Below are 12,819 nucleotides of genomic sequence, written 5' to 3'. Positions count from 1 at the left end.
AAAAAAATATTTGAAAGATTTTTGTTATAAGTCTGAGATATTCATACATGTAAGTGAAGTAAAATTTTAAAATATTATTTTCTTATTTTTCTAATTTGATAATATCTGAAATGTGTGAGCTAATGTACATTTATATATTTTTATTTGTATTGCTAATCTGTAAATTGTTGAACTTCTCCCTAGTTAATAGTTGGCCAATCATATTGGACAAATTCATCGCGTATGAAAAATCAGCCTTAAAATATTCCTAGTATCTAGTGTAAAGTAAAAAAATGGCGTATCGATCAAACGTTTCGTTAGGTTAGAGTTGCATTAAATATTTTGAGACAACACTTTATGAGAGACAGTAAATTAAAATTAAATGAAAATAGACATATAAAGAGCAGGAAATTTATTATGTTAAATATGAACATTTCTTAATTCATCGTTTATAATATATTTTCAGCTCGGTTCTTGTCAAGATGAGAAAAGGTTAGTTCTTTGCAATTTTACATCTTGCACATAAAAAACGATGTTAAATCAACTAAAATATTCAAAATATACATTGCAGACTCAAGAAGAAAATAATAGACGAATAGCTTTATTTTGATAGAACAGAAAAAATTATTGCAGCAGCTAAATTTTAAACCAAAAAATGTTTAAAAATACTTTCCAAAGTGGATTCTTATCCATTCTGTACAGCATTGGCAGTAAACCGTTGCAAATCTGGGATAAAAAGGTGAGAAATGGACATATTAAGAGGATCACTGACAATGACATCCAAAGTCTTGTTCTGGAAATACTGGGCAGCAACGTTAGTACAACGTATATTACATGTCCTGCAGATCCAAGAAAAACTTTGGGTATAAAGTTACCTTTCTTGGTGATGATCATTAAAAATCTGAAGAAATATTTCACATTTGAAGTTCAGGTAGCTCTTATTGTATCGAATAGTTTGTAGAGAACTTATTTTTAAATTTTAATTTTTCTCAGTATAAAAACAATATTTATGTGTTATAGATTATCGATGATAAAAACGTACGTCGCAGATTCCGCGCTAGCAACTATCAATCTACAACAAGAGTAAAACCATTTATTTGTACTATGCCAATGAGACTGGATGATGGGTGGAATCAAATACAGTTCAACTTGGCTGATTTTACACGCCGAGCCTATGGAACAAATTATGTAGAGACATTGAGGGTACAAATTCATGCTAATTGTAGGATACGACGAGTGTACTTCTCAGATCGATTGTATTCCGAAGATGAATTGCCAGCAGAATTCAAATTATTCTTACCCATTCAAAATAAGGCAAAATGTTAGGATATAGTGAAGAAATATGTGCTTTCGATAAAAGGAAAGTATTGTCTTCTTTTTCAAACTTATTTAAATTTATTACAAAATAAAACATTTCATATATTGATGACCGTCTTTATAAATCGACTGTCCTCGATTTATATTTTATTCTTATGCTTAAAAAATTTATTAATTATTTTTATGATTCATTATTCTAGATTATGTCCTTCTCTGATTTAGTTACATTTATTTCTCTTGTTCTTTCTCTTTATCACGATTGTTAAAAATACTATATAATAAATATGTTTGATATGTAAGTGAATATTTATTTGTGAATAAAAATTTTTTATAATCATAATGATATATCAATCAATAATAATTAATCAAATTATCACTATAATCAATTATAGTGATAAGAAGTGCAACAATGAAATGTACTTTTTAATTTTCTTAAATCTTTTATATAGAAAGAAAGAGAGAAATATATAACTTTTTAAGTGAAATTATATATTAATTATATAAAAGAGAAAAAATAATCTGATCTAATATTCATTTTTTCAAACAATTTTATTAACAATTATAAATATAACATCTGCTTTGTTTTTGGAACATTTATTCAATCGCCTATTTAATCAATTATTGATCACATTTTATATATAATAATTATACATAATTAATTTAATGAAAAAAAAAACATTAATGAGATTATGCATAATTGAATTATTGATTATAAAGGCATTTTTTAATTATTATTAATTATGATAAAAATTCATCATTATAATTTTATTACATTTTTCGAATTAATTCCACGCATCTCGCAAAAACTATATTTTTCTATTTTTATATATCTCGAATCAATGAAAACGATAATGCAATAGTACACAAAAAAGAGAACAATAAACGTCGATACGAATAATTAATGAAATAATGATTGTGTCATTGCACGAACGCGATGTGATTAAGGGCGGGGCGGAAGAGACTGAGAGAATGGTAATCGGCAGACACATAACACGCACACACATAAACTCCGCGCGCGTATTAATTGCTAATTATTAAGTATTGATTTTTTTAAATGGGGACGCGTGGAGCGTAGCGCCAACTCCTTGCTCCTCCCCCGTTAAACGGCGGGAGGAAGGGAGGGGGGAGGCTGTTCGTTCGCGTCAAACGTGTCCGCGGACTATTTTTCGCGGCGTGCAAAAACAGGGCGAGCGCGCGCGCGCGGAGGAACACCGACGACGCGAGAAATGGCGGGAAAGCGCGGAATCGCGGAACGGATATCACGGGCGTACGACGCATCCGTGAATAAGGAAGCGCGCGTAGCGCGACCGACAGGAGAGCGAACGGCCACGCGAGCACGTGGCGATCGCGGCGGGGAATCGTGCGAGCGCGTGAACCACGATCGAGAGAAGGAAAAAATTGACGAGTCCGCCAAGATGGCGGACTAATTAAGAGTGGCCCGCGCGCCGATGCATTTTATTCTTTGCGCGCCGCATGGCCGCGTGGTCCTTGTAATCGATGTAATAATATGGGATTTTCGGATGCGAGCGGCAACGGCGACGACGACGGCGGCGACGCCGCGGACAGATATAGACGCGTGACGCGCGGAGAGCGCCGCGTCGCGTCGCGTAGCGTCGCGCCGCGCCGCGGAGCGCCGGCGGAATCCATAAATAAAACAATTGGTTATATACATATGTTTTTCAAATCGACGAATGCTATTATATATTTTGTATTGAGCACTCGGGGGGAGACGGACGGACGGACGCACGCCGACGCCCGACGACTATCGCGGAGAGCGCGCGTCTGTTTTTATAAAGAGGCACGACGTCTCGCGTCGCGTCGCGTCGCGCCGTGCCGCGCGGCTTATAATCTCGCCCAATCCGCGGCTCCACTCATATAAAGTATACGGCGGAACAAAAAAAGAGGGAAAATCGTTATAGAATAATCAGCGAGCCGTCGCTCGTTCGTTCGTTCGTTCGTTCGTTCGCCCGCTTTCGGCCGCCGCCGGGAGACACACGCGCTTCTTCTCGGTCGCGACCGCCGCCGTCGTCGCCGCCGCTCCTCGCGACCGAGGATGCGTCGTCGTTGTCCGGGTACATGAAGACACCGCGTCGCGAGACGATTCAACGCGTCTCATTAGCCGTATTCGTTCATTCTCGCGGAACCAGAAGGAAAAATAAAAGAAAAAGATCGCCCTCTCTCAAATCGGCGTGCGTGCCTGTCGTTATCATACGCGTCTCTTTCGGGGATTTATCGTAAAGAAAAAGTCTTCCAGTCGTGGAACGAGAAAAAAATCGTTCCTCCCTCCACCTGGCGCATTATATTTTTTTTCATCATTTTTTTTCCTCGCCTCTCTCTCTTCCACCTGATTCTTTTCCTGCCTTTTTGCCCCCGTTTTTAAAATGGGTACAGCGGCACACGATCTCGAGCAGCAGCGCGATCGGCGAGCGGACCGGTCCGCGACGCAGTGTCGGATTTGTGCGGCCGACATCGACCTCGACGACGACGGGATGCACATCTTCGCCGAGGACGGCCGTCGTCATTATCTGCAGACCAAGATACGGAAATATCTGCATATCCTGGTAAGTCACGAGCGCGTCTCTCGCGCGGCGCGCATTTTTTTCGATTCTCCCCTCTTTTCTCTTTTTTTTCTTTTTTTTTTTCAAAATTCGCCTCCCCCATGCGGCGTGCGTATATCTCTGTGAGAGTGTGTACGTATGTATGTTTCTCTCTCGCAATCACGTGCCGGTCGCGATAAATTTCAGCCGAATCTCGATTTTCGAAACTCGTCTCGCGCCGATTGCGGAAGCGGCGATTTCGGGCGATATCGAGGATCAGACGATGATCGGTCGATCAATACGCAACAATGGTGTATTCATGATTATTTCATGATCGCGCGATATTGATGCGGAAGATCGTCGTGCCGATCTTTGACGATCGCGCGATAAATTATTTCCTTTCGCGATAATTCCTCGGATGCGATTACGATTGCGAACGTTTGCGATAAATTCGAGATAAAGGTATAATTCTTAATCTCATTAATTTCCTTCTTTTTGCGATTTATGATATTTCCCGAATCGCGAATAAATCGACTCGTTCGTCTAAAAATAACGACGACATTTTCGGAGTTTAGATGCTTAAAGTGCGCAGTAACGAGTCATTACGTTTCGCGAAAATCTGCGGCGGAAAATTATAATTATTACCGGTCCTCGGTCTTAATGAAATGTCAACGAGTTTATCATATGTGGAATAACGCGATAAACAAAGGTGATCATACACGCCAAATACGTCTGTCGAGCGCGACCATTTTGTGCGGGGCTACAAAAGTGTTAAAAATTAGCATTTTATTGATTGCAATAAGTATACCGTGTTCTGTATATGTGTGCGCTATATAAGTACTACATCTATAAATATAATCGGAAATGAGGGCCGCGCGTCGGGGAAGCGACGTCGGGCGGAATAAATTACGGAAAAAATGCCAATCAAATTGTATTGTGTAAAAAATACAGCAGCTTTTTCTTGAAATAAGCGGTACATCCATTCTACTCGAATCGAAATTATTAGCGCTTGTATCGAGCCGAAAGCTAGGTTAATTGTATAAGATGAGATAAAAAAAATTACAATGCAATGTGCAAATGAGAAACAATAAAAAAGAATAACAAAAAGTAAAAAATAATGATGATAATAATAAACTAATACGTAACATTTGCAGAAAAATAAATTTAGGTCATAAAATATGCAAATATAAATAATTTTTCAATAGTGATCCCATGTTATATTTTAAAGATATACATATATAGAGTATGTTTTAGAATTATAAACTTATTTTTATAAATATTCTTTCTAGGTATCATTGGAAGACAAATTTTCAAAAATGGTCTGTTCTATATGCATTAAGAGACTGGAGGGTGTTCATCGCTTTGCAATGATGGCATACCGTACCCAAGAAAAATTGAGATCACAGCTCTATAATAACATTGACAATACAAATTCTGTACAAGATGATGATGTACAGGATATTAAAGATATTGCAAAGAAGACGGAAGATCGAGGATTATTACATTCAATATTGACAAAAGTATGTGTATAAATGGTAGTTTTATTTCTACATCACAGATATTTATGTATAATAATTTATTATTACCATATTTTGCAGGGTGTGATAGAAATTTTAACTGAAGACGAACCACTGGGACCATCAGAGTTAAATTCCCAAGAGGACAAACGTCATACTCCAAGTATGGAGGAAATGGAAGTAAAAGTGGATCCAATGTTATTTTTACAATGTGGTATGGAACAATCTGCATCGGAAGCTTCCGATTCCTCAGACAATGAGGAAGAAATAACAGGAACACATTCACCTGAGCCACTACCTTTAACAAACAAGTAGAAATGTTTTTATTACTAATAATAAAGATTATATTATATAAAGTGTTGTTTGAAAAAATTAACAAATCAACTTATTTAAGCTTTTTATCTATTTTAGAAATATTGAAGCAGAAGAAGAAGACGAAGAGAAAAAGGATGAAAGCGAATCTAAATTGCATGAGGACAATGAAAAAATTACATCTATCGCATCAACCAAACCATACGAATGTACAATATGTGCTCGATCTTTTATATCGCAAATCGGTTTGCAAAATCACTTATGGTCACACTTACCCAAAGAAAGAAGATTCGATGGAAAGCCTATTTTACGATCTCAACATGTTTATTCCACAAATGGTGTACTTCACACAAATAGTGATAACAATTCGTCCAGCAATTTCATCTGTCCAATCTGCAGTAAAAAGATTTCTACAAAGGGAAATTTAAAGGTGCATTTAGAGACGCACAGGCCTAAGGGGAAATATGGATGTGATATATGTGGAAGAATGTGCGTTTGTATTATGTTGTAATAGTAATCGTAATAATTATTTTATAAGAATTTAATTAAAATATATTATAAAATATTAAAGTTGTAATTAAATTCTTATATAATAATTAAATTATTTTATATATTTATACTTTATCATATTTAATATTATTATGTATTTAGTATTAATATTATTAATATTTTAACTTTTATTTTTATACATGCTAATCATTCTGCTAATCTGTTAATGCATTGATCAAAAGATTTCCATAAGTATCATTAAAGATAATTTAATTTCTTACAGTTTTAAAACACAATCGAACCTATTCAGACACAAGGAATATCATGGCGGCATACAGTTTCCATGTAATGTATGTGGGAGAGTGTATCCGACGAATTCGACGTTACGTGCCCATAGCATAACGCATTCGGATTTAAGACCGCATGCATGCCCACTTTGTGATAAAACGTTCAAACGAAATCAGGATCTAAAATTCCACATAAATCAGCATACGGGTGCGAGGCCTTATCAGTGTCCTTACTGTCCGAAAGCTTTCGCGAGCTCGGGCAACTGTTTTTCACATCGTAAAAGAATGCATCCTCGGGAGGTTCATCGGGATCGACAAAGAGCGGCGGATTTAATGAGATGAACCATGGGTAGTCAGTACGAGGACTGGTCTTAGAATCTCAGATAAATATTCTGTCGAGTGATGATCGTATATTGATCATATATCAGTATCTGTCGTAAACTTCATTTCCAGAGAGTAACGGTGCTAATGTATGAAAACGAGAAATTTTGTATGCTTTATTGTTTTTAACTTATTTATATACATTTAGCATTAAGTATGTTGTTGTTGGTATTATATACTTTGTTAGTTATTTAATGAATATGTCTTTCTATTGTCTGATAAGGATGTTTGTTAATATGAGATATTGGTAAACTTCCATCGTTGTTAGTAAATCTAGCGATGAAGTACTTTACTATAGAGAAAATAAGTTTGAAATTTCATAGCCAGATTTAAATATTGATACTTCTAGTCTTATTTTCGAAGCAATTATATACATATTTATTGCAAGTATATGCATATTATTTTAATAATGGAAAAATAATAATTGTTAAATATTTTTAGAAATGTAAGTATTATTTAAAGTTGACAGATGTTATTTTGTTATTAGAAATTAACATTAGCATATTTTATTTTTGTGATAAAAATATCTTTACACTGCCATTTTATGCATATTTTATTTTTAATATTTTTTAATACTGTTTTAAAATAATATTGGCATAGATAATAAAAGTTATGAATTATAATTTATTTCTATAAAAATTAATTTATATATATATATATATATATATATATATATATATATATATATGGCAAGAGTATAAAACTAATTTTTTTACTCTACGCTTGTATATGTGACATCTTAACGACTCTGTGATAATTGTATTGGTACTGATCGTTTTATACTGGTTATGAAATTTACAACTTACTCCAGCTGATATATAATAGAAATATTATTCTATTAGCTAGATTATACATGATTGAAGCATTATTCAAACAATGAAAATTCTAAAGAAAGACATAGTTATTTTATTCACAGCAGTCGAGAATTTCACAGGGAACTTTATACGGGATTTTATATGTCGACCAAAAAGACAAAAGAAGAAAATTTGTGAAAAGAAAAAAAGTTTTGTAGTCTGTGACATATTTTTAGCACAATACGAACATCATCATAAATATTAAGACTGTATATGAAAATTATGTGTCAAATTAGATAGTAATTTTAAGAACGAACAAGACCGAATGTTTCAGTCACATGAAATAAATCTAGTCGTCGCAGTATTAATTATCGATAAGCAAGACGTAGACGCCGTAGTCGATATTACAAATACGACGTTATTCTTATAAGCAAAATATATAAGATAAATGTTAAACAGAAGTCTGAGTAGTTTTTTAGGAAGACATAATTAAGTTAGTTAATTAATAGTTCATGTAACGTAGATAATAGCCCGTGCTTCCGTATAATGTATACATTCGCACATGTGCTAAACACCGCAGAAGGCATAAATAGAGAGTATACACATATAACAGTCAGAGTATACATACACATACAAACAATAATAAGTAGTATACTATATATCACAAAGTGAAGAAAAAAATACCACATGTAATCACATTAATGCAACATCATTAGCTCATAGAGATATAAGCGTGTATTTTGTGATTACGTTTTTCTGGATGCTTGCCGACATATGTTATATATATACTTCTAGAAATAGGCAACAATAAATAGTAATTATATATATATATATACATATGTATATGTATGTATGTATACAAAAATAATCAATTTTTGATAAAAGGAGAGTATCCGAGGTGATCTAATGCTTGCGGCTCAATCGTCATCATACTTGCATTTTAGATCTTAGAGAATCAAAAATTGAGTATTTTTCTAAAGCGCCAAGACACACCAAAGCCCTAGTAATCGGGACTAGTGATCAACAATACTTCAGAAGTGCCAGTTGTAATGCAAAAAAAAAAGAAATTAAAGTAGTGTATTTAGCAACAGACAAATACTGAAGGAGCATTTTGTAGAGTTAGTGGACAGAATACACACCATCTGTGACATATATAGAAATAAATTCGTTGTATAAAATGAATCGAATTGTATTCTGCATTCACCTTTGCATGAAAAAAAGATGCGTGTCGTTGAATTGATACATGTATTATCGATAATTAAAACGACGACTATGTAATTACGAATAAAAGCAATGCAATTTCAAATAACACATCATTGACCTGATGATGAAGTGGAACGACATTTTATCGATGCATGCATAAATAAACGGCATGTAAAAGATAGTATTGTAATCATACACATATCTCAGAGGAATTTTACAAAAAAAATTTTATTCTTGAGCTTTACGATATTCGCTGTTTTATATATGTTTTGATTTTAGATATATTTTTATATTTTTTTTCAAATGAATGTAAATCAAAATTTTATCAGAGTAAATGTTTCATAATCTTCAAGATAATTACTATTACTTTTTCATTCCAATATGAATTAGATATTTAACGAATTTTCGAACACTTCTTTTATTTCTTATGTAACAAAATCATTCAGATATAGATCAGACTTGATTTATTAATGTAGTATTTTTCCGAATATCACGATATTTTAGTAATTTATTCTTTCTTATCTGTGATATTTTTATAAAATTAATTTGGATTCAATTTACACGAACAATATCTAATGTCAATAATCAAAATCTAATATCAAGAGAGAGAAAGAGTAACATATATTGATATGATATAACATTACTGATTTGTTTTAATTGGTATTAGCAGATCAAATAATAATTGATATTGTGTTTAATTACGTCGATTTATGTAACTGTTTAATAAATTTTCTGATCATTACGAAAATTAAATAAAAAGGAAGCAATATTTATATCTTTCACAAGGATATTTATAGAAGCCATATCGACCGAGCAATATGTTCATAAATATTTATGCAGTCGAATTTTTAGTGGACTAAAAAAATAAATAAGATAAAGTGTTGTGCGTCATTAATATCTTAATAATATACATTTTTTTCGACATGTGGAATTACACAACAACATTGAGAGATATCGATCATGATTCGAAATTCTTCTATGCTGCGGAGTTACTACTGGTAACCAGTAAATAATTCTGTTAAGAAAATTGATGTATAGGTGTATTTATATACATGCAAAATATATACGCATTGCGGGTATAAATTACAGTAGCAGATAACTAATTGTTTCCAATTTTTATAGATTACATAGATATTGCAACATTTCTTCAATTATGGTATCTAAATTTTTATTAACTTATTTTTTAGTATATTATAATTTTTATTATCGTCTTACTTATCGTTTTACTTTATCGTCGCTTTAAAATATATTTTTTATTATTAACAATATTTCTTATAAATTTAAGATTCTACGTGTATTCTCTAATAAAAATAGTTATTTAAATTTTACTACGTTTCTTTGATAAGAATACAGAGAAATCATTACAACAATATAAATAGCAGGAAATTATTCTTCTCCAGACTCGAAAAGAGTTGATTGATCTGCATTTTGCAAAGATAGTAAAAACCGAAGATAAGTTGTAAAGCGAATTACAAAAGTTCAATGGCTCAACGCATATCAGCAGTTATGCGTTTAATGTCATTCAATTATATCACTTTTTTGCATTATATCGACAAATCCAACAGAAATATATATGGACCAAAATCAAATGATTCGATTCTAAGAAAAAAGTTTATATATCCCTATAGATAAAAAATTCTCCTGCTGTGCAACTGAGACATAATAATTATATGTATCTAAGATTATCAGTATATGATAAGCTTAATGTCAGTATACGATAAGTTCAATATAATAAGCAACACTAATAAGAAGAATATAAGTAATAATATAAATCGCCCAAAAAAATTTTACAACTATTAAATATAAAATTTTCTAATTACCGTACAAAAAGAAAATTTATCTAGACAAGACAGAGATAAATAGATGAATAATGTTAGATTCAATAGATCAATAAATCAATAGATGAATAATTGTAATAATATATAGAAGGAGAATAAATATACTTTAATATTCTTTTCAATAATATTAAAATAACTTATTTGATAATATTGAATTATGTTGATATGGGAAATATATTATTAAAACATATTAATTAAAATAAAACTTCATAATAGAATCAAATAAAATGCTGTGCGGAAAAAAAAATCGCTAAAGATTATTCATAATTCTAATTTTAAAGTAAAACAGAATTTTGAAATAAATAAAACAGAATTCGAATAATATCGAAAAAATGTGGATTTATTAATGATATAAAAAGAACATTCAAGGTAATTCTGATGTGATAAAACTGCATATGTCAGTAGCGATAATATTTGAAATATGAAACTTGAAGTCTCTACATTGTATATCAGCAGTGATAATATTTGAAATATGAAACTCGAAGTCCCTCCAGTGAAAAATGATTCGCAAAGTAAAATTCCGCATTATATACGCAGTTCTCCTTTCTTCGCAAACGAACTTCGATCGAGTTCGAAAAGTTTTTTTTAATTCCCTTCAAAATAAAGACGAGATATTGCCGTAATGCGTGATGTCGATCACAAGGTCGGTTCAACGTTGTTGCCCCTAACGATACATATGTTTAATCGAACTATTATCCAAATGATATCATTAAACACGTGCGCGCGCGCACTATTATTACACTTTGCTGACATCAAATATATCTTCAAATTGACGTAATTCAATCTTTAAAGAAGCATATGATACATATTTAGGAGAAAACAAATTAACGATTATATATACATTATACATACATACAATGTTTATATAATGTACGGAATACGGAATCTAGATAATAGTCAATATATGTTTAATTAATTTTTAATTACAATAAAATATCATATTAAAATATCATATTAAACAAAATCGGTTATAAATTTATTATGGAAGGAATGTGTAAAGATATGATTGTGAATTTTTTAAGACATTTAATATTTTTGATATTTCAATCAATTTTTTTCAGAAAAATATCACGGTAAAATAATATATTTGTTTGCATAATTACATTCTCTTCTATTAATTTTAAGTAAACTTTAATAGTAATTTAAATTAAATTTAACTTTAATTATAAAGATAATATCGAAAATGAAAAAAAATATATGATGACTCTTGTCCATAATTTTCTCTAGTGAAAAATTGATAATTAAAAACAAAATGTATATATTTTTCAAACATAATGCGGTGATTAAGAGAATAATACAGCGATTAAAATATTCTTGATCAGTATGCATTTTTGATAGAAAAGCAGAAAAACTTTATGAAAAATTTCATATGTAAACATTTTTGATATTATTTTTATTGTTACAAAAAGATTAAAAAAAAATATATATATATATATTATATTATATTATATATTATATAATATATATATATATATATATATATATATATATATAAGGGAGAAAAAAATGTGATATAAAATATTCTAAAAGCGCCAAATATTTATAAAAGATAAAGAAGGGAACACAAAACTTTATCAATGAAGAAGAATCATATTTATAAATATATAGTTGCATATTTTCTAAACATAAAATAAAACAGTTAGCCAGATTAAACAAAGTAAAAACCAGCATAAGACGTTAATGGAATAATTTTTTATTTTTTTACAATGCATCGGGCAAATTTGTGAAGCATTTTTTGTCATGAATGCGTGTTTTCTCTCGAAACGCAGCATCAGTCAAATGAATTAAAAATTATAACGCTCTTTGGAATTTTTATATGCGTCATCTTAAAAAATTAAATTGAAAAACAAGAGAGGATGAGAAAAAACTAGGCCTAAATATATATATATATATATATATATATATATATATATATATATGTGTATACGTGTCATGTAGATATAAATTTAAAACGTATAAACATCTCTATAGTTTTCTTTTCTTTTTCTTCTCCGAATAAAAGGATTGAAAACAGTTCGTATGCAAATTAATTTTCGTATGCAATGGTTTTTCGCCTCTAATTTCGTCAACCATTAACTATGCACGCGCGCGCTAGAAAATAGATAAGAAATCTGAACGTGTGCTCAGTTGCGGATGTGTCTAGTGATTTTTGACGGCGACTCTGG

At 31.5% G+C, this 12,819-nt stretch overlaps 2 protein-coding genes across 6 annotated transcripts; both read left to right on the top strand.

The window, feature by feature from the left end:
- Positions 1-259: 259 nt before the first annotated feature.
- LOC105249122 (cilia- and flagella-associated protein 20) lies at positions 260-1,425 on the top strand. Of its 2 annotated transcripts, XM_011254363.3 has the most exons (4): positions 285-300; positions 446-471; positions 551-910; positions 1,000-1,425. In XM_011254363.3, the coding sequence occupies exons 3-4, from the start codon at positions 635-637 to the stop codon at positions 1,303-1,305; spliced, it is 582 nt and encodes a 193-aa protein (XP_011252665.1). In that variant the 5' UTR covers positions 285-300; positions 446-471; positions 551-634; the 3' UTR covers positions 1,306-1,425. The 2 variants fall into 2 exon arrangements, with proteins under 2 accessions (XP_011252664.1, XP_011252665.1); XM_011254362.3 differs by having other exon boundaries at positions 260-471; positions 1,000-1,424.
- Positions 1,426-3,677: 2,252 nt separating this feature from the next.
- LOC105249123 (zinc finger protein 558) lies at positions 3,678-7,201 on the top strand. 4 transcript variants are annotated; one of them, XM_011254364.3, is made up of 5 exons: positions 3,678-3,857; positions 5,123-5,353; positions 5,432-5,661; positions 5,762-6,151; positions 6,435-7,201. In XM_011254364.3, exons 1-5 carry the CDS (start codon positions 3,678-3,680, stop codon positions 6,778-6,780), a joined length of 1,377 nt encoding a protein of 458 aa, XP_011252666.1. In that variant the 3' UTR covers positions 6,781-7,201. The 4 variants fall into 4 exon arrangements, with proteins under 4 accessions (XP_011252666.1, XP_025265515.1, XP_025265514.1 ...); XM_025409730.1 differs by lacking the exon at positions 3,678-3,857 and adding an exon at positions 4,369-4,542; XM_025409729.1 differs by lacking the exon at positions 3,678-3,857 and adding an exon at positions 4,579-4,806.
- The last annotated feature ends 5,618 nt before the right edge of the window (positions 7,202-12,819 follow it).

This window comes from Camponotus floridanus, unplaced genomic scaffold (genome assembly GCF_003227725.1).
Source record: "Camponotus floridanus strain SB8 unplaced genomic scaffold, Cflo_v7.5 scaffold28, whole genome shotgun sequence".
Taxonomy (NCBI): domain Eukaryota; kingdom Metazoa; phylum Arthropoda; class Insecta; order Hymenoptera; family Formicidae; genus Camponotus; species Camponotus floridanus.
This window is presented reverse-complemented; position numbering and strand designations above follow the sequence as displayed.